We start from the raw sequence: 26,633 nt of genomic DNA on the forward strand, positions 1-26,633 counted from the left end.
AAGTTGGGAAACAGGCTGTTTCCAGCCTCTGGAAGGTCTTGAGGGGTGGGGACGGCTCATTTTTCGCTTTCCCCCGGCTCCAGAGGATTTCTAGGAGCCTGGGGAGGGTGAAAACGGCCTTCCCCAGAGGCCCTCCGGAGGCCGGAAACTTCCGGTCCCCCTGTTTTGTAACAGGCCCAAAATTTATAAACTGCTACATCTATTCACAACCAATTTGACCTGTCATCTATCTACTGTATATAAAAACAAAGTAGTTAACAGGTGAACCAAAAGAAAGTTAAACTTCAAAGCCCTCTGTTAACAATCTGTTATTGAATTTAACTCGCAGAAAGTTCTTCTTGTAGGTAGATTCTTATCTACCATAAATCACCACAAACATTATCTCTGATCAGTCCAGGAGCAAACATCCTCATTTGATTCTTAATAGCAAAACTTTTCTTTAAAATTTTGGTTGAGAACTTTCCCAACAATGGTATGTTATTTCTCAGAATCATAAACCTCTGTTGTCGAACTATCTTTCCAAAAAAGTCCAGTCCAAATTGTTTTCCAGTTAGATATAATAAGTCCATTCTCCAATCCTTTGTTAGGGCCTCCTCTACCAAATTTGTGGTTTCCAAACCAAGTTCCTTCACTGCTTCTATAGATAGATGCTATCAAAGAAGAACAAATACTACCCAACATGATTAAGATTGATTTCAAAGCGGATTTAAAAATTGCATTGAAAAAGTTGTATCATTGGGCTTACAAAAGAAACTAAGACAATGACATAGATAAGTTTCTTATACTGGTTCTACAAAAGAGGCTTATTAAAGCTTTGAATAATATTGTGAGAAGGGACAAAGAAAAAAATGAAGATAAATCAAGGCTAAGATATTATTTGAAGGAACTAAACTTTACCATCAAGTTGGTAGTAAAAGGAATACAAAGTTGGTTTATTTAAGGTTAATAGATATATTATCTCTTAATGGATATTTGCTGAAATCAGGACTGAAATGACATATTTTATGGATTTATTATAGATAAGAGATGGTATATGAGATTTGTTGTATTTTAAGAGAAAATGATAAGTTACTAAAATTTGTTTATAGTGGTAAAGGGGAAAACACTTATTTCTTTTATTCTTTATTATATTATTTTTTCTACACCTATTTTTCTTTTTTCTTTAGTTTGTATTGTTGAAAATTACAATCTTCAGTAAAATTAATGTAAGAAAGATACACACTATAATAACAGAATCTGGAAAGTGTGACCATTTCTTTTTCCTTTCTTTTATAACCAAGAGAGACAAGGCAGACCAAGTTTGAGTTTCTATCTCACTCCTTCCTGTCTTTCCAGCTGATGCTTTTGTAATGGCTTTCATATATTTTCTTCCAAGTTATCTCTGTACTCCTCTGTAGTATATCAATCTAAATGTTTCAGGGCTTTTTTGGGACTTAGAGATTGTTCAAGCTCTCTTCCCTATTAGAGAGATAAATAAAAAGAAATATCTAACAAGGGAGAAAGCTACTAAATCATTCTAAGCAAGGGCCATGTAATTGGGTTAAAAGTAGATTTAAAATCTGTAAAATAAAAACAGAATGCTTAATTATTTGGGAATAATTACCATTTCCCTTTGCATAAAGCCCTCAGCTTAGCTGTTTGAAACTTGCAGTGATACCAAACAGAGAAATGTGTTCTAAAGAAATACTTTGTAATGCTTCATCCATTTTCCTGTGCGCCATGAAACATCTGGTTTGCAGGCTTTGCACAGCCCTACCAATTTCTTTTAAATGTAACATAATGGTGTCACTTTCCTACAATTCTGGGGGAAATTAACACTGTAAAATGTTATATGTTATATAATGCTAAAGACATTAGAAGTCTGAGCTCTGTTTTCTAAACCACTTTGTATCTCACTCTAAGGAAGATTTTATTATCTTTGAGATAAGAGGAAGTGGCAAAAAAAAACTTAAGAAGCTCTGGACACAACTCTTGATGAAAAAGGTGGTTTCTGAATGCCCATTACGTTGAAGGGACATGATTGTAATTTATCATACATTGTCATTTTGCATTTCTGGTTAGTTTAGGTATTTACACCAGTGGAAAAAGTAAAGTAGGAGTAAATAAATTATGTGTCATTGGAATTTTGGCTTCAAATACAGTTTGAATTAAATTTTGTTAATAATATTGCAGGGTGGAGAAGAACGAGGGAGGGATGAAACAGTAAATTGGATGCATTCAATTACAGTGAGTGCACCCTTGTGAATCCTTGGGAAATTAGAATCCTTGTGAAAGAACAGAATAGGGATAGATTGTTTTGGAGAAAATCTATTTTATGTCAGGGGTGGCAAACTCGTGTCGTCACGGCAGCGTCACATGACGTATCATGACTTTTTCCCCCTTTGCTAAGCCGGGCGTGGCCAGCGTGTGATACATCCAGCCCGCGGGCCACGAGTTCGACCACCCTGATCTATGTGGTTGCTAGAAGTGAAAACAGCTTGATGGAACATAATCAAATGAAAGAGTGAATCATGAGAAACCTATTCAACTCTGTTGATTCAGTAACTGCAACTAACGTAGTTGTACTTTCAAAAACTTTATTCAGTTGGTGCTTAAAAATTTAAGAAACAGTGGAATTAGTTCTTTACTTGAAAGTTCCTTTTGTTTCTTCATTTTTTCATAATTTCATCCACAGAACACGACTGAAATATTGTATCCTATGAAGAACATGATATATGTTCTCTTCTCCTTGCAGTAGATTGCCACATTTGCTTGTTTGATTTTATTTACAGAAATCCATATGTTGCTCAATTCAACATATTTGGATTGCACGCATCTGGACCCTCAGTAGATGATAGAAGCTTTTAACATTTTCTTTGCCTCTTTGTTGCCATCTAGTGGTACCCAGCCAGCTGTGACTATCTTAATATACAGTAGATATATTATGATTTTCAACCCCTTTTCCTTCCTAAATATAAAGATTAAAAAGGATCCATTTCCCTTTTTAAATTGGATTGAGTGACCTTGATGCTCACTCAAAGGCAAGTTAGAGAACATTAATGGAAGCAATTGGTTGTAGTATGCTCAGCCACTTACATATCCAGCTATAATTCATTCTCAGGCAGTTAAGATGAGTTAAGTACCTGGCTGGTACTTATCACAAGCAATAAAAGATGGAAGTTGGGAGACAGAAGAAGGTGAATGTAATTTGTTTACTTCTTGGCAATGTAAAATTATTCCACCACCAGTTTCTGATACTTGGAGAAAGATTCTTGAAAAGCAGTGGGATATTTGTTTTCTGAATACCATAAATTCCTTCTTACCCTTTAGAGCTCTCCCTCTCTTCCTCTCCTTCCCTAATCTTAAAGAAAGATTCTTTAAGAACTTAAATATTATAAGAAACAAATTTCTCTCATTTACTATTCTCCACTAACTTAAAAAATGCATACAAATTCTGGGACCCATTACTCCTGTTTAATTGAAATTCCAAGGGTTTTCACAATAATTTTATTCTCAAAGTTTTGGTTGCTGCAGTGTCACAGTCAGCCACAGTCATATGGTGATTTCCAACATTCCCTTCCAGCTTCCCACAAGAAGCTGGCAGGAAGTAGTAAGTTACTCTTGCTCCCAATGCATTTTTGCTTGCCTATGGTGATTCTGTTTATCCATTTAAGTAAGGAAATATCTCTAAAAGGATGACCCAATAGATCTATCAGGGTTCCAAGTAACACCCCCAACAAATTTGATTTGATATAAATCAAATTAAAAAAAAAAAAAGAAGACTTCGAGGCTAGAAGTTCCTCAAAGTTCCATTTTAGTAGAGATGTCATATTGGCACATCCGGGAAAACCCGAATCTGAAAGCTTCCAGGTTTTCCCCACCCAAAAGAAAGCCCAAGTCCCTTCCCCCTGCACTCACATGTCCACCACGTGGCCCAATCAATGCACCATCCCAACTGGAGATGCCTCCCAGTCACGCCACTCCAGGCTGCATGTCCTTGACTCTCAAAGAAAAGAATGTTATTATGGCTAGATATCTCTGCAACTCCATGCAATCCCCCCTCCCTATTTCCCACAGCACTAAGTGTGGCAGCCCTGAAGATCCCAAGAAAAATATGGCCTCCAGGGCTGACAGGCTGCCCCCCTCAACCGATGATCGTGTCCTGCAACAAAAGGAACATAGGGGGTTAATAGGGGGCGATTTCCATTGTGAAATATCCTGTCTTGAATGAGTTTTCTGCCTGCTTGAAAATGGAGCCAAACTTCTGGCTTCCACTTTCTATTATCTCTAAGCACCGGTAGCTGTTTTCTTCTTACAAAGTTTCCTTTATGCAGTTGGCAGGAATGTGGAATAAGTATCAGGCAGGTTCCTTGTTAGTTACTTGATTTTTCCTTGCTTTTTTGGGAGCCTTTTCTTATGAGTAATATTTTATTTGGGGAAATGAAGAGGGGGGAGTTTGATTCCTTCCCAGAGCAGGTTAGTGGGGTTGGGAGGGAATGGGGATTTTGAAGTAACCTTCCCGTGGAGTGGGGAGGGAATAGGGATTTTGCAGTAACCTTCCCCTGGAGTGGGGAGGGAATGGGGATTTTGCCGTATCCTTCCCCTGTCATGCCTGCCACGCCATGCCCACCAAGCCACCGGTAGTAAAAAAATTTGAAACCCACCACTGGATTAAGTCCATTTTAATATGCTGTTCCTGGTATGTGATATTTTGTATTCATAGAGAGAAAGAAGCATTCTTGTAATCTTTGACTTTTAGACTTGCTGTCAAACATCAGCCATAATACTAATGACTGTTTTGAACAATAGGCAGGTTGTATTACACAAATGGCTATTTTATATGTGAAATTATGACTGAAATATTTCTGCACCTATATTGGTTCACACTGTCAGGAAGTTTCTCCTTAGTTTTCGGTTGCTTTTCTCTTTGTTCAGTTTCTATCCATTGCTTCTTGTTTTGCCTTTTGGTGCTTTGGAAAATACATTGCTCCCCCTTCTTTTTGGCAGCCCCTTAAAAGCCTGTTGCCTATCACACTCTTGGGCAAAGTATGTGAGCCATTTTCTCCTTTCAGTGGTCCATGAAAGTGCATCTAGTATGTAGATAATAAAGTTGAAAAAAGGTGAACAACATTTTTACAGAACGATAGATACGTTGAGGCTGGGTGTGACAAGGAATGACTGGGAGGGGAGGGGCTAGGCGAGGCACCCCTTGACGTGAGTGACATTGAGTTGGCCATTCCTACCCAGTCACATGACCATCAAGCCACGCCCACAAAATAAGCCACACCCACAGAACTGGTAGTAAAAAAAATTAGAACCCACCCCTGATACAAACAAATAAATAAATGTAGGAGTTCAGTATAATTAATTCTGGTTTTAACTAATATCTCATTTACTGTTACAGTTCTCCCAGTAATTTCTACACATCCTGAATATGCACTGTAGCTTGCTTTAAAAAACATTTTAATGTTTATATTGGGTGCATTTATATTAATGTTAAGTCACAATATTTTAGGAATGTTTTGTTGAATAATTTAGGTTTGCAAAAATGCTAAGCCAAAAACAAAACAAAGAATACAATATAATTTAATGTTGTGTCCAAGCTATACCAGTCTTTTTTTATAAAGCAAATGTTACAGACTTTTTACTTTTTCATAGCAAATAATTGCCTTGCAGATGCTAATTTATTGGTATATAACTACTGTAAGCAGTTAGAAACTGGAATGCCATTCAGTTGTCCTTGATAAAAAAAATTCTGACTGACAGATTTCTTCACACACTGACAATAATATCTTCAATCATTAGTATTTTATCTATGGCATGGGGGACGGGTACTTTCCAAATATTTTTTTCATAATCTGTCCAGCTGTTTTGATCAGTGCTTGATCAGTGCTTGAGTTTTTGGAAAAGATTTTGCTTTCAAAGGTATTATAGAAAATCAGTCCAGCATCTTTCCTTGCTGGCTGCTTCATTTTCTCCTCTAATTGCTGTCTAAAAACTGAGGAATAACCACACTGAGGATTAGTTTCTGATTTCTTTGGTTTTATCTTGCTGATGCAGATAAGAAGACAAGGAGGGATACAATTACTGGTGGATCTATTGGACCATCGAATGACAGAAGTCCACCGTAGTGCCTGTGGGGCTCTGAGGAACTTGGTATATGGGAAAGCAAATGATGACAACAAAATTGCTTTGAAAAACTGTGGGGGTATTCCAGCACTAGTACGATTACTACGAAAGACTACAGATTTGGAAATCAGAGAACTGGTCACAGGTTTGAATATCTTTCCTTTTTTGCATGTTTTTTTGAGAATTAACTCAGTACCTGAGACACTTTAATACATTGCTTGAGGAAAACAAAACACGGGTTCAATATTGTACTTGTATATTTGAACATATTAAAACAAATCTTGGTTTTGCCAACATGTAGAATATGCACATTCAGCAAGACAAATACATATCCATATTCCATCTTGAGTAGTGTGCAGACAGCAGTTTTCATAACAATTGTGATTGCTACTGTGGTTAAGCTCTGGTGATGCTGCTACAAATTCTTTGATTAAGGAAAGAAGGAGAATGAAATTTCCTACAGTGTATAATGTGGTTGATGATTCTTTAAAATACTATTAATGGTATTCTGATATTCTGTAAATCCTGACTATGTTATTTGGACTATCCCCTTTTAAGATCTTCTTCTGCCTTCTCTTGGAAAAAAAATAAGTTAGCATATATTATCCTGACTGCAGAGTGTATGATTCAGCTCTGATTACAGATTCCAAATATTTTAATCGTTTCATCTTTCAACTCTTACCTGTCAAAGGCAGAATTCATTAGATGCTCCTTGTTGTGATGATGATATGATGCATCATGTCCAAGTGACAGAATTACTGGCAGATAATAATAAAACAAAAAATGTTACCTTTGTTTCAACCTTCTGCTTCCTTGGTCCTTGGTTCTACTACCTGTCCTTGGTCTCCCTGAAGTGGTTTACAACCTGACTTGTTGAAACAAAGCACAAACTGTTAATCATCTTAATTTTAATCCATCTATTTAATGCTCACTTAGCTCACTTAACCAACAGATTGTCCTGGATCCCAAACATCTGACACAGAGCTTGTTCATTTGAGCTGGCAGGACCTGGCTTTGGGAAAAAGCATTCTGCATGTGACCAGAAACACCATGAAAGCATAGTATTTCTGGTCATATGCTGAGTGCTTTCCGTCCAAAGCCAGGTGGATGACTTTATGGTGTTTCTGGTCATATGCAGAGTGCTTTTCCCCAAAGCTGGGTGGATGATTTCATGGTGTTTTGCATCATGGTCAGAGTGCATTTGAATGGAGAGTCACAGCAATGTTCCCCCCAAAGCCGACACCAATGTTGTGAAAAGAGAAGAGGGTTTTTTTCAGTTTGGACTTCAAACTTTCTTGTCCATGCAGCCCCATTTCCATAGTTCATCAAACCTAAAGCTAAATGCGACTGCAAACTTTGCAATCTGCTTGATCAGCAAGGATTTGAATGCAACTTGAAACAAGCCCTTTTAGTTTTTAAAAAAGCTGACATCCCACCCCATTGCTTCCCAAAACTGCCCTTATTTTCAGAGCAAGACATCCTCACACATTAAGCAACGTAGCTTTAAAAAAAACCTTGGAGGGCAGCAGGGGCTTCCGTTTTGACACTCCACCTCCACTCGCTTTCCATCTGGGCAGCTCCGCCCATCGCCATCTCCCTCTGACAGCCCGCTTGCTCACCTGCAAATTTATGGTGTTGAGAAGTCCTGCAAAGAGATGGCAGCAGCAAGTTGGCAGTGAGAACTCTGCAGTGGTGAGAAGGGTGCCCCCTGCTGGCCATGTCGAACTAGTGGCATTGAGTCATCATAGACCCCGAGGAAGAAGGAGCATGAGATGCTACAAAAGTACCAAGACCTGAAGGAGGAACTAGAGAGGATATAGAAAGTAAAAGCCAAAGTCGTCCCAGGGTGCTCACTCAGGGCTGTGACTCCTAAACTGGGAGAATGGCTCCAATAGCTCCTAGGAACAATATAAGAGCTCTCTGTCCAGAAAAGTGCAGTGCTAAAATACTATGCCTTAAACTCCCAGGTTTGGGAGATTAAGGAAGACACATACCACCCATAAGGATGAGAAGAGATTTTTATAGCTGTATTTGGTTTTAATGGAGTTTATGATTGTTTCCCACTGAGATGAATGACTAGCTAGATAGGCAGGCAGGCGGGCAAGGGGGCTTTTGCGGAAGTTCATCTTTTGTACCAATTGTACCTGTTCCTAGATTGGGAGGAGATTGCTTGTTATCACTCAAGCTGTAACCATCTCTTGATTGGACTGTTACATGGGCTCTACATGGGGCTACTACCCTTAAAGACAATTAGTGCAGAATGCAGGGGCATAAGTAATTATAGCTAGCCTTGAAACCAAATACAAGCTATAAAAATCTCTTCTCGCTCCTATGAATGGTATGTCTTCCTCAATCTCAGGTCCTCTACCAGCAGAATAACCCTGCTCTTCATGCTACACTTAATATAAATTAATGAATAAATAAATATGTGCAAATATTTCCAAATGTGAGGATCACTGAATTATAATCACAGTTTGAAGTAAAAGAAGCTGTTCTGGATGTGAAGAACCTGATACGCACTTAAAACTGTCTCTTACTCAACTTTTTCAAATTGGGAACACTAAATTTTATGCACATGTACATTTTCCTGACAGAATGCCTGGTTATGCAAGTATTATTTCATAAATAGCACTAGTAAAACATTAGTAAGGGTCAAGGGAGAACTTTTAAAGTTACTTTGATTGAAAGTTTATGACTGGAGGAAGTATAGGGAAGCTGACATATGGGATCTCTGATAATGAACTTGAGGCAGTGGAATGACATTCATCATAAAGCAAAAATGTAGTAAGTTAAAATATCCGAATAGAGGTTTAGATGGAGAAAAGTGCTTTTCTTGTGATTTCAGTATTCAGATTAAAGAAGAATGGAAAAGAAGTTTACAGAAATGATGCAATAAAGATTTACATATTTTTTCTGTGTGTTGCATAATTGTTTAAAATGTTGAAAAACAAGATTTCCTATTGGTTTTAGTAAAATTCAATATAAATGTCCTTATTCCACATTTTCTTCCATTTTAGATATTTATTTTCTTTTCCATTGTAAAATTATATTTTGCATAATAATTTACATTAATTCAGACCACTGGTTCCCCCAGAAGTGTTATATTCAAAATAAACCATTTAGTCTGAAAAAGATTTAGAAAACATCTGAATCTTTTAATTCAGAGATTTGGATGTCAACCTCCAAGAGCCCCAATTATAATATAATTTTCCCTATTAGGGGTTAGAGGTTGGGAGTGATGACTGCTATTGTTATTACAGTTTACTACAACATATTTCCTATTTTATGCATGTCACACAAAATATAAAATTTAGATTTCAAATGATCAATTTCTTGGCCAAATTCTAAAGTTCTCTCTTTTTGTCAATCTAAGTGCCTTTCAGCAATTATGTCATCATAATTTCTTCAAGTTAACATAAATGGGCATGAAGACTATTAAGTGTAAAATAATTAGAACTGACTGAATGCACACCTGAGACTTTGGAATTAAAACTTTTTGACCAACTTGTAGCCAGCTGGTTTCTGCCTTCTTTTTCTTCTGCTTGGAGAAAGTAATTAAAGTTTGAATAATCCCAGTACCACAGGATAAAAGGGTAGAAACAGAAATGAAAGTCCTAAATTTGTCACTCATCTTGATTACAAGATTATAGAAATCAAGTTGCAATCCAGTTTGCCAGTTACCAGCTCCTCTAGCCCACATCCTCTGTGAGTTTGGTAACACCAAAGAAATAAAACAGTGAGATAATCTTTCACAAAAATTACCTTGATTTTATACATCCTGGTTTACCTTCCTGTCTTGGCACAATAGTTTGCCATACTTACTATACTAGCACCTATCTGCTTCACAGATACATTCCCTCTTAATGTTGGCATATAAATCCCAAAGTCTGTACTGGCAAATCCCAGAAAAACAAGAACAATAAATGTGAAATAATTCCATTATGCCATCTTCTATGGTATGAGTTTGAGGTATTATTTGTTGTAAATCAGACAAAAATGGCCACAGTTAGATACAAATTAGAAAACTAAAATCATTTATTGTATTTTTAAATCTTATCAGTCAACAATATTAACAATATTTAAAGAATGATGTATATGCATTTAAAATCAAAGGAACCTCTTCAATATTATCAAAATATTGGTTCAGAATCAATAGGTCCCTTGAAAGTGATCTAAAAATGTACTGGAAGAAGATTGAGGATTTTAATGAGTCCTCTGCAATTGTTTTTGGTATAAGATTGCCTTTAAATCTGTTTCAGTACATGGTTGAGAATTTAGTAAAGAAACTCTACAAATCTTAAAATCACATTTGCTAATAAATATTTCTCCAGATTATGCTAATTATAAAGAAATATATATATATTACGAACTCTGCTGTTCAAACTTCATTTATTATTTAAGTTGAGACTTTTTAAAATATTTACACTATACATTTTAGTAATTAATTCTACTCTAATTTAATTGTCCATTTTCCCGAGAATTAAAAATAGTGTACCAAACAAATTAATTAGCTATTGGTTGTTAATATAATTAAAAATAAAGTACTTGTCTCTGTGCCTCAGTGGTATTTAGTAGTAGCATCTTTATTATGGTCATTGACTAGTGTTTTATGCAAATTTTGTAAGAAGTTACAATGCTCAGACAAAATATATAAACATTTTGTAAAAGTTCAATAAAAGTAAATAAAATGTTTTAGACTACTAAACACTATAAAAATAAATAGTGCAATGCTAAAGATCTATATACTTATACTTATGAATGTAGTATTATATTCATAAAATAGTTCTACAATCTCATTAATAATTTTTTTTATTAATGAGATTGTAGAACTATTTTATGAATATAATACTAAAATGCTTACATGCTAAGTAGTAAATTACTCGTCTAATTCTTCATACTTTACTCCATATATACAACTAGGGAATTGTATGTAAGTGCTAGAGAATCAATTAAGCTCATTTTTTTTGCTTGAAGTCCTCACGCCAAAGAATACATTACATTTCCTCACGCCAAAGAATACATTACATTTCCTCACGCCAAAGAATGCATTACATCTCCCTGTTCAAAAGTTCAGAGAAAAGTCACATCCACACAACTGCTTTGTCGAGCCCATATCTCTGCCCAGAGCTGGTAGTCAATCATGCCATCCTAATCAGCGGTGGGTTTCACATTTTGTTGCTGCTGGTTCGCCACACACTTGCTTCATGCGCACTATATGTGCATGCGTCCAGCCTTCCGCGCATGCAATTTGCTCACGCATGTGCCTTCCACACATGCGCCCAGCCTCAAAACCATGCCTAAATAGGACACTATAGAGCCTGGGTGGGTCGGTGGGTGGGTCCACCCGTAATCTCCGCTATTGGCTCACCTGAACCGGTACGAATTGGGTGAATACCACCTGTGATCCTAATTCTTACTACCCCACAGGGTGTGCCCTTACACACTCGGAAATGGCTGTATTGCATTGCACAGAGCATTTAAGGGCCATGACTGATAGTTTCTTCAGTGGAAATTCCAGCCTTACCAAAATTGTTTTGTGCAGATCTACCCACCTGGCATGCATAATGCTCGATGTGCTGCCAGGATTCTTTTTTGTTTTCTCCTTTCCCATTTTGCCATCAATTGATTGATCTAATTATTCCTGAAACTATGGGTGGAAACTATGGATTCCCTATCAACTTCTAGATGGCAGCCAAAAAAAAAAAGTTTTCGCTGCTATCTAGTAGTTGTTGTATTTGGCCAGCAAAGATACAATCCAGTGAGTAAATTCTGATGGTGACCTGAAATTTAATGTTTTTAGCTGTGAGGATCTGCATGGGAGCTTTAAAATGTAATGTGAGGAGAGAAAGCAAGGATCAGCCATTGGGAAGGGAATTCCCAACCACATGCTACAAAAGTCCTATCAATTATACTGTCAAATGTTTGAAATAAAGAGGGATGGACTAGTAAAGGTTTTGTATTTTAGAGGTGGCTTGTTTGACTGTTTGACCTTTGGTCAGCAACAGCAACAAAAACTTTTTTATATCTATTATCTAGTAGTTGTCAAAATTTCCATAACTGAGATGTGACTACTGAATAACTTGGATGTAAGTGTAGGAGATTAAGAAAGAGGTTCAACTGTGAGGAATAAGGGAGGAGAGGCGGAGGCAATAAGCTATCCTATGAAAACAGAAGGTGAGGATCTACTTCCCTGTCAGGATCTTTTCCCTGTCTATCTATGAAGGGAATTCCCTGATAGGCAAGTTATCAATTACAAGAGTTAAATTCTTGCAATTATTTTAAGTAAGCCATTGATTGGTTAGTTTCAAGGCTTGTTATAGTTGACCAACTTATTTTAAAAAGAGAAAAAATGTGATTGCAAAAAAACTGGAGTTTCTATTTTCTTGTAGCCACAAGTGGGCTGAGCAATTGGCCAAGAGATAAGAAATCCAACAGAAAGGGGATCCCACAAAAAGGACCAGTTGGAGCCACAAGATGGTCTGCATGGAGCATATCATTTCAGACTGCATAAATCATTTTGGTGTACATAAATGTACCATATATTGGCTGCATACAGTGCTTTCAGGCAGGATAACAGGGGAAGCACCACTTCCAGTACCTTGGGCAGAGGTGGGTTTCAGCAGGTTTTACCAGTTCTGGAGAACCGGTAGCGGAAATTTTGAGTAGTTCGGAGAACCTGTAGTAAAAATTCTCACTGGCCCCACCCCCATCTATTCTCTGCCTCCCACGTCCCAGCTGATCAGGAGAAAATGGGGATTTTGCAGTAACATTCCCCTGGATGGAGGAGGGAATGGAGATTTTACAGTATCCGTCCCCTGCCATGCTCACCAAGCCAAGGGAAGACAATGAAAGCAGCAACTCAAGAAAATTCTCCACTACTCTTTAACATTCAATGCAAACTTTCTCTCTCTCTCTCTCTCTCTCTCTCTCTCTCTCTCTCTCTCTCTCTCTCTCTCTCTCTCAATTCTATAGATATGGAATTTTAATGTTACAGAAAGCATTCAGTCGCACTACTTTGCTGCAAGGGAGAAGTAGACACTAAGGAACATAAATAACAAAGGGGAATTCTGCTTCTCAGTATGCCTTTTATCTATGATTTATTAATGAATTAAAGAGAGAACATGGCAGTTAATGCCACCTGCGTGTGCACGTAAGAGAGAGATGAGGAAGGAGCCTCTTCTCTTTACTATAAATAAACATATCGGCACAGCATTATTTTTCAGCATTTTCTCAGTGGAACATTCTCGGCTGTAAAAGACAACTGGGGGGGGATGTGAAACTAGTTCTCCTTCATCTTGGCCAATTTTCTATCCATTCCTAAGAAAATATTACCTTCTTTATCAGATTAATTCACAACCTGCTAGTAAATAGGCATCTGTGAATACGTTCAAGAATAGTTCCCTTTCATTGTCTCATACAGACTGGCAGTGATGTGAATTACGGTCCGTTCTTGACTGATTAAAACTGATGAGAGCATTATTTGTACTTAACCAGTGATCTGCAGTGTTTCTCTCACTTCCAACCCTGAACCAATCCCCTGGCCAATTTTCTCCAAGCAATTTGTTCAGACAGTGTGGAAAAATTGGCAGAAAGGGCTGGCTAGAAAACAAATCCTAGTGCCAGCCAGGCAGTTAGTTCTTCCCTGCTGGTTTTTCTCCCATTTCAGCTACAAATGCTTGAAAAGGTATGCCTTTTCTTAGGAAACTGTACAGTTGAGACTTCTGGATGCCAGAATGTTCACAAGAGAAAATAAATATAGAAAGTATGACATTTTCAGAGGAAATTTGTATAAAGATAATGTAATACTTTCATCAATTCCTTTTACTAAGTAGTTTTGTGTAAAGTATTTTGACATGTAGAATAAGATAGTATTCAGGCTTGCTTGAAAAATTGTGAATGGGTAGAATATGTCTCATATATATGTTTAATCAATGTACTAAATTTCTGCAAAAGTATTTTTGACATTAGCTTCAGTTATTGAAGTGTGTAGTCATGGATATGTAATTTTTATTGCAACATTTATTATAGCATTTTATATCAGTTATTCATGTAGCATAAGTGCCTAGACACAGACTGAAAATACTTTTTTGTAAGTGTGAATGGGATGGGAAATTCCTCTCTCTTATGCTGTCCAAGTGTGCTGGACTTTTTTTCCCTCAACAAGATCCAGAGGACCACAACTTCCATCTCATCTTTATGAGATGTATTCATTCCAGCAAATGAGCTCATATGAGTGTTTGGTATTAATTATCCATATAATATTACATACAAACATCAACATGATTAGGTAATTTTGTGTCAGATTTCCATTGTTTGGAGCCAATACAACAAAAGAAAAGTGATGGGTGAGGATTTTTACCCCATCCAGTCTATCAATCCAAACATAAGAAAAATTGTTTTTTACTATGGACGTAGAAATCATTTAACTAGTTCAGGAACAATATTGAGATATATTCAAAAATAACATAGGGGATTGACTAAATCTACCTATTGGTATACAAGGTGTAAAAATGAAGGTCCTAATATAGAAGATGCCCTGTTGATCCCAAAATAACATATTTTATACATATCATTACAAGGTATGAAAAAGCAATTCTTTGGCAAGGTTTCAAATTCAGTCTCTGACATTCCACTGGGAGAGTTCTCCTACTGAAACAATGGCTAGTCATTTCTAGCCCCTGTCCACAGTGCAAAGTTATATACACTAATCGTCTCAATCAATGCACTGCATATTCTTATTGAAATGAATCGTGAATCTGTAATATTTCCCAATAGTAACAGCTAAACAGTTTTATTTAAATTAGAAGATAAATAGTTTTATTTAAAGGATGTATATTAAATTCTTTCCTGATTTATGTATTCATGTTTTAAGAATGGTATATATTCATTAAATATTTGCTTAATTAATTTGCCTTTATTTATTTATATTTCATATTTTTAAACCACCCATCTCCCTCAGAGGGACTCTGGGCAGTATACAATATAATTTTTCTTTTTACCAATTCTGTTTTTCATGTATGATGAGAAATTGTAATTTTTTAAAATTGTAAGCCATCTCTCATAGTCATCGAGCTTATAGACTACAACAAATACGTTAAAATAAAAATCATAGTTTTTGCTACAAATGAGGATGGCAAATGCAGAGTTAGCAGGTTTTTCAAAATTGATCTCAATGTAGCCAAGTGGCACTATTCTAAGAGTCTACTGTTGTAAATACGTTTCTGTAGTGTTATGAACAAGACGAGATCTAGAAAACTCAAGAAGGCTGTGAACCATTATGCCTCCTCAGTTTTGTCATCTGAGATTGGGAAGCCAGAAAGTTATACCACCTCAGACAGTTTTGACACTTGCATTGAGCAATGATCCCAGAGTGAAGTTTGAGGACATGTTGTAACATTCTTGTGGAGACCTACAAGACCTTGTGAAGTCTCAGTCTGATCCAGCCTAGTTAGGAGATCAGATGGGAATACAGGATATGATTACATTAAATGAAATAATGGAATGAGTTAAATAACTGAATCTTGATGATGACTGTGGTATGTATATATTTACATGCCATTATGTGATGCCCTAGTTTCTGTAGAAAACAGTGAACATTTGAAGACTCAAATATGAATGTTCAGGTAGTGTTGGTTTTGTGCAATATCACTTCATTCTGATTTTAGAATAAACGTCAATTCTTTGCTTCTTTCCTTTTAGGAGTTCTCTGGAATTTATCTTCTTGTGATGCACTGAAAATGCCAATTATCCAGGATGCTCTAGCAGTGTTGACCAATGCAGTGATCATTCCTCATTCTGGATGGGAAAATTCCCCCCTTCAGGATGACCACAAAATTCAACTTCATTCATCACAGGTGCTGCGCAATGCCACTGGGTGCCTAAGGTGAGCTCTGATAGCTAAACTGCTTGACATTTTCTTCTCTTCTACTTTCTTAATGCCACAGAATTTAAAATAATTCTTTAGGCAGCATAAGAAACACAATGATATGTTTTTATAGTATGATATTTTTATTTAAAAAATTTATCCCATTATTTATAGAAATGGAGAGAGTTAATATATATAGGTAGTCCTTCTTAATTATGATAATTGGGAATAGAATTTCCATTGTTAAACAGCACAATTGTAAAGTGCAATATCACATGACCACACTGCTTAGTGATGGAAATTCTTGCACTTCTGGCTGCCATGTGCTACTTCCTTCTGGCTTCCCCATTGACTTTCTCTGCAAACAGCTAGCAAAGAAGGAAGCCAAGTGTGCCCGGATCACAATCACATGACTGTAGAATACTGTGACTGTTAAGTACAAGGAATAGTCATAAGTACAACATGTTGAGTACCATTGTAAATTTGAACAGTCATTGAATCAGCATTATTAAGCAAGGACCACTTGTATTCTGAACAGTCTTCTGCATTGGGCATATATAACTTGTAAGATATAAAAACTCTACTGATCAGCCATCAGGGATTTCATAATCCTTATTTTCTGCTGTCTGCCTGGGGTTCTAAAGATATATGAAGTATCAAATTTATCAAAAGCCTTTACTGATCTAAATTGCAGGGTTATCTGTATCGTGTTGGTCAAATTATTTATTTCTTTGTATGTGTCATAAACAAGTGAAATGGCCTTCAAAGTTTTTTTTTTTCAGAATAGTTTATAGCATTTATTTGTTATCTGTATCCCACCTTCTCCTACAGAAGATCAAATGAACATATACTGTATCATATTCTCTCCATCACAGTATCAATCCTGTGAGGTATCAAGAGGTATGGTAATTGGTGTTGCTATAAAGTAGATTTAGATATATTTCCTTTTCCTTTCCTATATCAGCTTTCCTCCCTTTCTGCACTCTGCATAACATTGCTTATCCTGAAAGGGAATGTATCATGTTATGTATGTATGTATTACTATTCAGAATTTCAATATTTTTTTGGTAAAAAGGTTAGAGGAGAAATGACAATATTAAAGTAAGCTGATGAGATGGTTATGTTTGTTTTTACCATTTGACTGTAGCAAAGTAGTGAATGTAGGATCACGTTTTTGGTTACTGCTGTAAAAATATTAACACTGTAATAAATTTTATAAATTTAGAAGCATGTACTTTCTAAACATATTTATTTATTCATCACATTTATACAGCTGCCCATCTTACAATCAACTGACTCTAGGTAGCATACAACAAAGTGAAAAACAAAATATATTGCTTTGGAGATTTAGGGTGCAATCCAAAAAGCCTGTGGAATAGCAATGTACAACTTGGTTTGTTTGTTTATTTATTGTTCACAGCATAACAATCTTACTCTGCATGACAAACAATTTCTGAAATTCTGAAACATTTGTGTAATGTCTGTAGAGAACTGGTTAGCAATTTGTGATGTGCAAGGATGCCATTTTTCAAAAAACCTTGCTAGCGAAAACACCGCTGAACCATTTAATGGAGCACTTTACATTATGGCTTTAGGCTGTTGTCCTTAAAAGACTGTACCTGTAATATTCTTACAGATATTCCACAGACGTTGCTCAGTAAGACTTGGTGGCATAAAATTTAAACTGATTTGAGTTGTAGCTTCTATATAGTTTATCAAAAGCCAGCTGCCTTTAGTTTGGCTAACAGTGACTTTTGATAAGCAAACCTTTTGCTAAATTATACCATATCTCCACTCTATGTATGTGTATTCATGCTCGCTGCATGATTTTGGCTCTTCAGGTTTACACTGCAATTCAGGAATTGTTGCTGGAAATAATGCAAATTTATGTAGCAATAATAAATCATCTAGAACTTTTCCTATTTTGCTTTGTAGAAGTGAAATTGTGAGGGAGGTAAGAGTTATTTGGTGGCTTCTTTAAAATGATCTTCAAAAAAGATCATAGAGATCCATAATGAATCATTTATCTTTGAGCTTGAGCAACTCACTGACATCTCCATTAGCATATTTTTTGTTTTGCTCTATTTCTGGAGAAAGTGGTCTTAATGATGTGCAATTTCTGAGAACTGGAACACCTGATGCAGAAGCTTTCTAGGATACTTAAAACAAAAGGAAGAGGAAAGCATACTTAGCAAGATTTCTAGAACTTTTTGCAACCCCTTAAAAATAGATTTGCTTAAGATCTCATGACTGGGGTGGGTTTAGATTAAGGGACACTGATTCAGTGCCGATCTGCCTTTCTCATAAGGATGCAGTGGGAAAATTTTAAACTCTGCAGACCCAAATTGGATCCACCTCATTTTTAGACCCAATCTCTGTTTTTCATTTTTTTCCCCCCATCATATAAAATTTGGTCTCATTCTGTTCAGGTTTTGGAGACTTATTCAACTAACTGACAGACAGGCAAAATCTTGAATCGCCTTATCTTTTTTCTTTTGATATTTCATTGGGTTGGAAACAATAAAAAGGAAACAGATTCTCTTCAAAGTTCCTTATCAGTATTTTTAAAGGTTTTCCTGGGTGTTTTCAGAAGTCAAGACTCTTTACCTACTTTCCCATTTGAGAACTTTTTTCCTTTAAAGCTATTGTATTTTAAAGTAGTGGTTATAGCATAATTCCCATCTCTTAGTTAAAATAGTAGCAGGTTTGTACAAATAATTGCTTCAATCAATATCTAGAAGTAATTTAATTAGAATATATTAAGTTATAATGAAATATGAACTGTAGAATAATTATAAAATTATTTATATAATTTTATAAATAATATAAATATTATTTATATTTATATATAATGTATATAAGTATATATATTACTTATAATATATAAGTAAGTAATCATCGCAAAATATGCCATTATCTCTGTCTTCCTTTTTAAAAAAAAATATATGAGTGATTGATGTGAGCCAATCCAACCCCTTAGCACTGTTATAATTAATGATTGAATGGACTTAATATATGTTTTAATGAAAGAACACTGGTGTTGAAAAAAAAACTAGCCTGGATATAAAAATGAGTAGGAGTAAAAATAAAACCGAGTAGCCTTGACTGAAAAGAATATTATTTGATTGGCGAACCAAATTTAAGTATGTATATTGTGTAAGTCTATATATTTTAAAATATAGGGGGCTACTCTAAAAGACTATAGGGAGTTTTTCTCTATAAATGTAAACTTTGTTGCAACATATAAGTGCTGCTATGGTGAGAATATATGTCATTCAGGATTGGAGTTTTGGGTTGTTCATGAAGAAGTAAGGTCTGTTGGTAAATTATGGAATACCGCCTACCCAGTATGTGGTTAGATGGCCTATAGTATTGGATATTGATATTTTCTTAATATCTTAATATTTCAGATTAAGATGTTGTTACTTGGCTTCCATTATACAGATATAATGCCTTATTTCGTTTATCTGACTTTTGGTTAATAGTTGTATAATAAAGAGGAAAACAGTACTGATCACAACAACATTCCCTCTATATCAGTGGTCCCAACTGTTCTGGCTTTGCAGACTGGTGGCAATGGCAAGGGTGGAGAGGGGATGGTTCTGTGCAAGCAGCAGGTGCACACACATGCCACTTGCACAAATGGAGCTTTGCTTGCATGTGCGCTTGCCAGCTGCTTGCTCAGGTGGAGCTGCAGATGTGCTCTCGCCTGCCACTTGTGCAGCCTGGTTTCCCTGGGATCCCTGCTCTATATCACATACCTGGTAACCAACATCTAGATAAAATAGTATTGGATCAGCATAACCAGATAATGACATGGCAATCATATATTACATAACACACAACACCACAACCTGCCCAATTACATACAGGGCTAGTAGGAAGGCACTATATGTATTCCAATCCACAATTAATCACTAAACCTTGGTTCTTCAAGTTTATAGCACTGACAGTGTTTTCAAGGGAGGTAGTGAAATATCTGCAAATGAATCCCTGCAACTTTGCATGTATACATACTGTATAGTGAATGCCAAAACATACAGTTTTGAATGTCTGTTTTGCATAATAACTAAGAGGTGCAATTCTGGGCATCCTTTAATGCCCCACTGTTAGCTATGGAGGCAATATTCTGAGATGATTGAAAAATATAGTAGGGTGAGGGCATGACTACTGTATCTTATTTCTGCTGCAAAGGTCTGGATGGGCTCTATATGTAGACCATAGAAACAATTATAGACCATGTAAAAATTCTGCCCTGTAACAATCTTACATGATTGCTTTTCTTTTGCAATAAACAATGCTCTGAATAATACCGTGCTAGATATTTTTAGCTTAGTTGTCATTTTAGATGATAATTTGGTTCTTTTGCAGTAGTATGTAGAAAAATGTGATTTTATTAAAATTGTGGCATATCTGTAAGAATTATATGCCATTACTATAAAACCTGGGCTTAAAATGTAAATATATTTTTTTCATTTTAAATTTCAATGGCATGCTGAATATTCCTAGCAGTCAAGAGGTGACATCAGCCTTTTCTACAAAATTTCCCTGATCTGTGTTAGAAATCTGCCTAAGGGCCATAACTGAATAATTTTGTTTTAGTATACATTTAACTCTTTTAATTATTTACTTTAGGATTTGCAGGACTTGGAACAGTTATACTGTATATAAGAGTTGGTTGCTCTTTTGCTCTCACTTCAATCCTGAACTGCATTAATGAACAGCTGCCATTTGAATAGGAGAGAAATTGTTTATTTGAGCAATTTTGAGGACATGCAAATGATAGACATAGGTATTAAGATTATGTTACCCAATATTATTTGAAAGAGGATAATCAAATAGTTGAATCATTTGTAGTCTTACCTACAGTTTACCTGTCAGAAAATATATCTTTTAAGATCTATTTCAATATTGTCATTGAATGAGTCCACTAAACAGATATAAAACATTAAACCAATTTTAAGATGGAAGTAACATGAAATATGTTTCCATTGTAAACAATTTTTTTTAAATAATAACATTAATATATTAGGTATTCCCAAACTGGTTAAAGGCTCTTCCAAAGATACAATAAATAGCAATGATATAATAGATAGCAATAAGGATTAAGTAAGGATTAAAATTTATCAAGAAATTTAAATAAACTTTTTAAATAAGATACATAGAATCAGAAAGCATACAGATAATGGATAACTTCATGAGTGCTAAAGATATTTTGTTAGGTGAAATCTATGGGTTTTTTAAAAATACATATTGTAAAAATAAGTGTTGAACTATTTAATTTCTGTTCATTGTTGGAATACTTAGTGTTACAATTATTAAATATAGAGAAATAATTATACTAAAATAGTTTAAAGTGAAGAAAAATATAAAATAATGAATGATAAAACATCTTAAATAAAGCAAGATTTAAGTCAAATAAGGGTTGCTTTTTCATCCTATGAGTGAAGAATATTATTAAACAATGTTTTAGACATTGCTCTTTTAAGAAATAATGCAAACTTTGAATTATTAATATATATTTTGAAAGAAAGTCTTATCCAATACTATGTACATAATTATTTTAAAATTTAAACAATTCATTAACCAGTATCAGAAAAATGGGAAGCAAATTTGTTTTAAAAAGAATTTTGGAAATATATTTAGAAACATATACCAGGAAATATGACTTAGTGGTCTATTTTAATGAATTAGTTTGCTGATGGCTTCTGATCCCACAGAGATAAGATAAACATTAACTTGGAGGAAATAACTAATATTCACCATTTTATAAAGCATATTTATGTATGATACTTAAATTACTAGACTTTGATTTTAAATGAAATACACTGTATATCATTGTGTATCAATCATATACTGTTGTACTTTTATATTTGTTAAAGGGATGAATTCTTACTGATAATTGATTCCATACATTGATAGATCTTATGAATGAGGGGGAAATCTATTTCTTTTTGTTTGTGAAATAAAACAATAGATCTTAGAATATGGGATATGTTGAAAAAATAGTAAGACTCAAGGGGGCAGAAATAACAATTTCTACCTCTTTCTTACTTTGATAGTAAACTGATATGGTATCATGTTTTGTTTGTTTTGTTTTTGTTTTTATTAAATTTATATACCGCCCTACTCCCGAAGGACTCAGGGCGGTGAACAGGCACAAAATAAAATACATAGATACAAAAGTTAGAAACATAATTAAAAGCAGATTAAATAATTTAGTCCGAGACAATTAAAAACCCCAATAATTTAAAACAGATTAAAATTTTGATTTAAAAGAATTTTAAAACAGGGGAGAAAATTAGGCCAGGCCAGCTTGCTGGAATAGGAGGGTCTTAAGAGCACGGCAGAAAGTGTGCAGATCCAGGATCCTCCGTATCTCTGGGGGGAGCTCGTTCCAGATAGTGGGTGCCCCCACAGAGAAGGCCCTCCCCCTGGGGGCCACCAGTCGACATTGTTTGGCTGACGGCACCCGGAGGAGCCCCTCTCTATGAGAGCATACCAGAAGGTGGGAGGCTGTTTGTGGTAGTAGGCGGTCCCATAAATAACCAGGTCCTAAGCCATGGAGCGCTCTAAAGGTGGTGACCAAAACCTTGAAGCACACCCGGAAGACCACCGGGAGCCAGTGCAGCTCGCGCAGGAGAGGTGTCACACGGGAGCACCATGTTGCTCCCATAACCACTCGCGCGGCCGCACTCTGCGCCAGTTGGAGCCTCCGGGTGGTCCTCAAGGGGAGCTCCATGTAGAGAGCGTTACAGTAGTCCAGGCGGGAAGTGACGAGGGCATGAGTGACTGTGTGTAGAGAGTCCTGATCCAGAAAGGGATGCAACTGGCGAATCAGGCGAACCTGATGAAAAAAAACCTGATCATGTTATTTCCTTGTGAATATCTGAGAACTGTTGAAAAATAAATCTGCTCTGGAAGTAAAGTTCATTTGTCCTTACTCAGGAAGCTACAAATAAGCTCAGACATGGAACTGAAATCGATTTCATTTGACAAAGCTTGACAATTTGTTCATATTATTTGAAGGCACCGCATGTAGGTTTGGGAATGCACTAGCCAGTCCTAATTCCAATACACAACATGGTCACTGCAACATAGATCAAGAGCTGTTAAGGATCAGGGTCTTGAAAAGTGGAAAGGTTCTCATAGTGATAGGCAAAGCACAAAACTGCTGGTTGGGCAACTTAAAACCAAGAATTATAGAGCCATCTGTAACAGTAAATGTCAGTGTTGATGATAAATGATACTACTTACAAGAACAGTTTATTTGAGACAACTGTCATCTCATTGATCATTAAGATTGATTTGGACCACTTGACTGCCCAAGCATGACTTCATAGCCTAGCCTCACATTAAGTAGAATAGGATGACTATCCTAGGTAGAAAAATACCAGTCTTCAGTCAATTGTACTGTTTTAATTTTGATCCAAAATGAAAGTTGTTGAGTAGCTTAGGTTCTACATTAGGCATTAATTTAATGGAAATGTAAGGAAGATTTTCTGAAGAAATGAAATCTGTTCAAGATTTCAAGAGGTTGTTTAAACACTAAAACTAGGTAAGTAAGTTCTTTTAATAATCACCACAGTCTCTTACTGTGCTTCCAATTTTGTATTGTCTAGGATCTCTTGTGCTCCATACAATCCCACATGCATTAAGGAAAATATTTTCTAATAGTTAATACTTATTTTCCAGTTTTATGGCACATTATTTTAAATTACATGCTGTGTGTAATTTGCTTGATTGAGTCTTTTCAGCCATTTCTATATGTGTTCTTCTGTGCCCTATTCTTTTTCATTTCTTGGGTTTTTCTGCTTCTCAATTTTTCGAAAAGTCTCATTTGTAAAATATTTTTGTTGTTTCACTTTGCTTTAGGAGGTAGCTCTCATTCTCTTCCCTATCTTTTCCATGATATGCAGAAGGACAACTTGATAAGAAGGATAGTTAAGAGATAGGAAATGCATTTCAGGAATTAAAATTCAGCATGTTTAGAAATTCTAGAGATTTATTTCACCAAGTTTTTAATTGTTTCTTGACTTTAGTATTCTATTTAATGTATTTTTAAATTTTATTATTTTAAAATGTACTTATTTATTTACTCATCAGAGTATAAAGGTGGGGTAAATATTTTTTAAAAATGGGTTGATAAGTATTCCTCTACGTCAGGAGTCAGCAACCTGTGGCTCCGGAGCCACATGTGGCTTTTTGGGCCCTCTGCTGTGGCTCTCTGTCAGGTGATCCCATCACTGGCTGACCCCGCCCCTCACCCTCCCCTCCCAGTCACTCCTCGTCTGGCCTGAGAAGTTAAGGGCGACGGTGGGGGATGGAGAAGCGGCCAGGGCAGAGACAGAGAGATACAGAAAGAGTGGGAGAGAGAGAGACATAAAGAGATACAGAGAGAGAAGGAGAGAGGGGGGAGAGGGAGGGAGGGGAGAGAGAGAGAGATGTCAAAAGGATTTTGTGGTTCCCGGTGTTTTTTAACAACTGGTTCTCTGCCCTAATGACTGGCTGGGTAGGCATGACTAGGGGGTCATGTGATCGATGGAAGTGAGTGACATCGAGTTGGCCACGCCCATCCAGGTTTTGTGGCTCGTGGTGTTTTCTTTTCTGTGGGAAACGGGTCCAAATGGCTCTTTGAGTATTTAAGGTTGCAGATCCCTGTTCTACCTGGTACACTACAGATGTGATGAAACTATAGTGACTGGATCCTTGATAATTTCAGAATGAAAAGTGTGGCTGAATAAATGAAAATTAACTAATTTTATGAATCATTTGACTGTAAAATCAAGAATGCAGACCCATATTCAAATTTACATTGAGTTAGGTAGTTACATTATGTATATTCAAGAGAATCAATAACTAACAGTTTAAAAATGTGTTATATTTTGCTGGTATAGTCAGAAAAAGTAATGTTACATAGACAATGCAGAATTTGTGCAAGAACCTCAATAAAAAATCGATAAGCCAGTATTATATTCTGATGTTGAAAATCCCAACAAACAATTTAGCACTGTTATTTTAATTTCAGTAGATTTGAGATGTGTTGCCATTTGTATTTAAATATATTATAGTTCTGATTGATTTATAAATTTTAAAATACTAACTTGAACTTTAAAATAATTGTATAATGTTCAGCTAATTAACAAAAAGTAGAAATGCATATAATAGCATTAACAAAATAAAATTCTAAAATTAATACCATAAAGAGGAAAACGAGAAAATTATAGAAAATTATGTTATGAATATTACAAAGGCTCTGACTAGATTCTTGAAAGACTGTTTTCTTGCACTTTTATTAGGGGGAAAAAAAGAATTCAAATTTTGACAAACAACACAATAACAATTGGTTGCTAAAAATCAAGTGTAGATTTCTTCTTTCAATATTATATGTGTATGATAATTTTTGGCTATCCTTATGCCCAGGGGTGGGTTCTAAAAATTTTTACTACTGGTTCTGTGGGCGTGGCTTGTTTTGTGGGCATGGCTTGGTGGGGTAATGTGACTGGGTGGGTGTGGCCAAGTTTTTTTGTTTTTGTTTTTGTTTTTACTTTTAAAAGCATTTTTTCTACAACATTAAGAGGTTGCAGAAAAAAATGCTTTTAGGAGCCTCTGACGATCAGGAAATTCAGCTGGGATCGCCAGAGGCTTTTAAAGGCATTTTTTTTGTATAACCTCTTCGGCCGAAGAGGTTGCAGAAAAAAATGCTTTCAGAAGCCTCTGACGATCCCAGCTGAGCCGTGCGATCATCAGAGGCTTTTTTTTTAACTTTTAAAAGCATTTTTTCGGCCGAAGAGGTTGTAAAAAGCCTCTGATGAGTGGGCGGGGTAAGCGAGCGGCAGACCAGGCTGGGGGCGTGGCCAGCCAATGTTATTACCAGTTCTCCAAACTACTACAAATTTTTACTAATGGTTCTTGTGAACCGGGAGCAACCCACCACTGCTTATGCCTGAAAATACATTTGGGAGATACAGTAACTAAGAATAACATATGCTTCTTTAACAGAGTAATTGATCCTGAATCATATTATCCATCCTATCATTATTTGCTCAAATAGCAGCAATAATAGTAGATCAAAGGATATAAAATAAGATTCCAACTCCTTGGTAGCATATTGAATAGCAAGTTGCAGCCAATGTAATTTAGCATAAATATTATGTAGCTGAAACATTTTTGTTGCTATTAACCTCGTTCAAGATCTAAGATTCAAGATTTCAATTTGTTTAAAGCAACCCTCCATTAATTTACTAGGAAAGAACACTGAAAGTTAATATTCCTGAGGTTGTAATTACTAATGCCAATTTCATCAACTTCCTTTAGGAAGGATGAATGGCTTAAAAGCCCACATTCATTTCATTGCTCCGAAATCTCCAATCAATATGAAACTTCAAAAGCAGCAATGGCATTTTCAACCAAATAATCTAAATGTGTAAATTAAATATACTGCCAAGAATCACTAAGAGACATTTGTTTTTTAATTTTGCAAAAAAATAATACAAAATGATTTCCTCAAAAGTAAATTGATTTGAAGTAATGTGCCCAGTTTACTCAAGAATCCCCAGCATCCCAGATTTGGATGCTATTTTTAAAACGGCTTTAAGTTTTTCATGGGTAAATTTCTCCAAATAATACCTGTGATAGTATTTTCTATGTAGATATTATA

The 26,633-nt window shown here is 35.8% G+C and overlaps 1 protein-coding gene across 1 annotated transcript in view; it reads left to right on the forward strand.

Moving 5' to 3' along the window:
• CTNND2 (catenin delta 2) overlaps nucleotides 1-26,633 on the forward strand; it is a 412,341-nt gene that overhangs the window by 292,513 nt on the left and 93,195 nt on the right. Inside the window, exons 10-11 of the mRNA XM_070942595.1 lie at nucleotides 6,040-6,253; nucleotides 15,808-15,991. Of these exons, the coding sequence (XP_070798696.1) occupies nucleotides 6,040-6,253; nucleotides 15,808-15,991 (398 nt within the window). The remainder of the gene's footprint in view (nucleotides 1-6,039; nucleotides 6,254-15,807; nucleotides 15,992-26,633) is intronic.

This window comes from Pituophis catenifer, unplaced genomic scaffold, assembly GCF_029215685.1.
Source record: "Pituophis catenifer annectens isolate HBS135680 unplaced genomic scaffold, rPitCat1.0.hap2 SCAF_3, whole genome shotgun sequence".
Classification (NCBI taxonomy): domain Eukaryota; kingdom Metazoa; phylum Chordata; class Lepidosauria; order Squamata; family Colubridae; genus Pituophis; species Pituophis catenifer.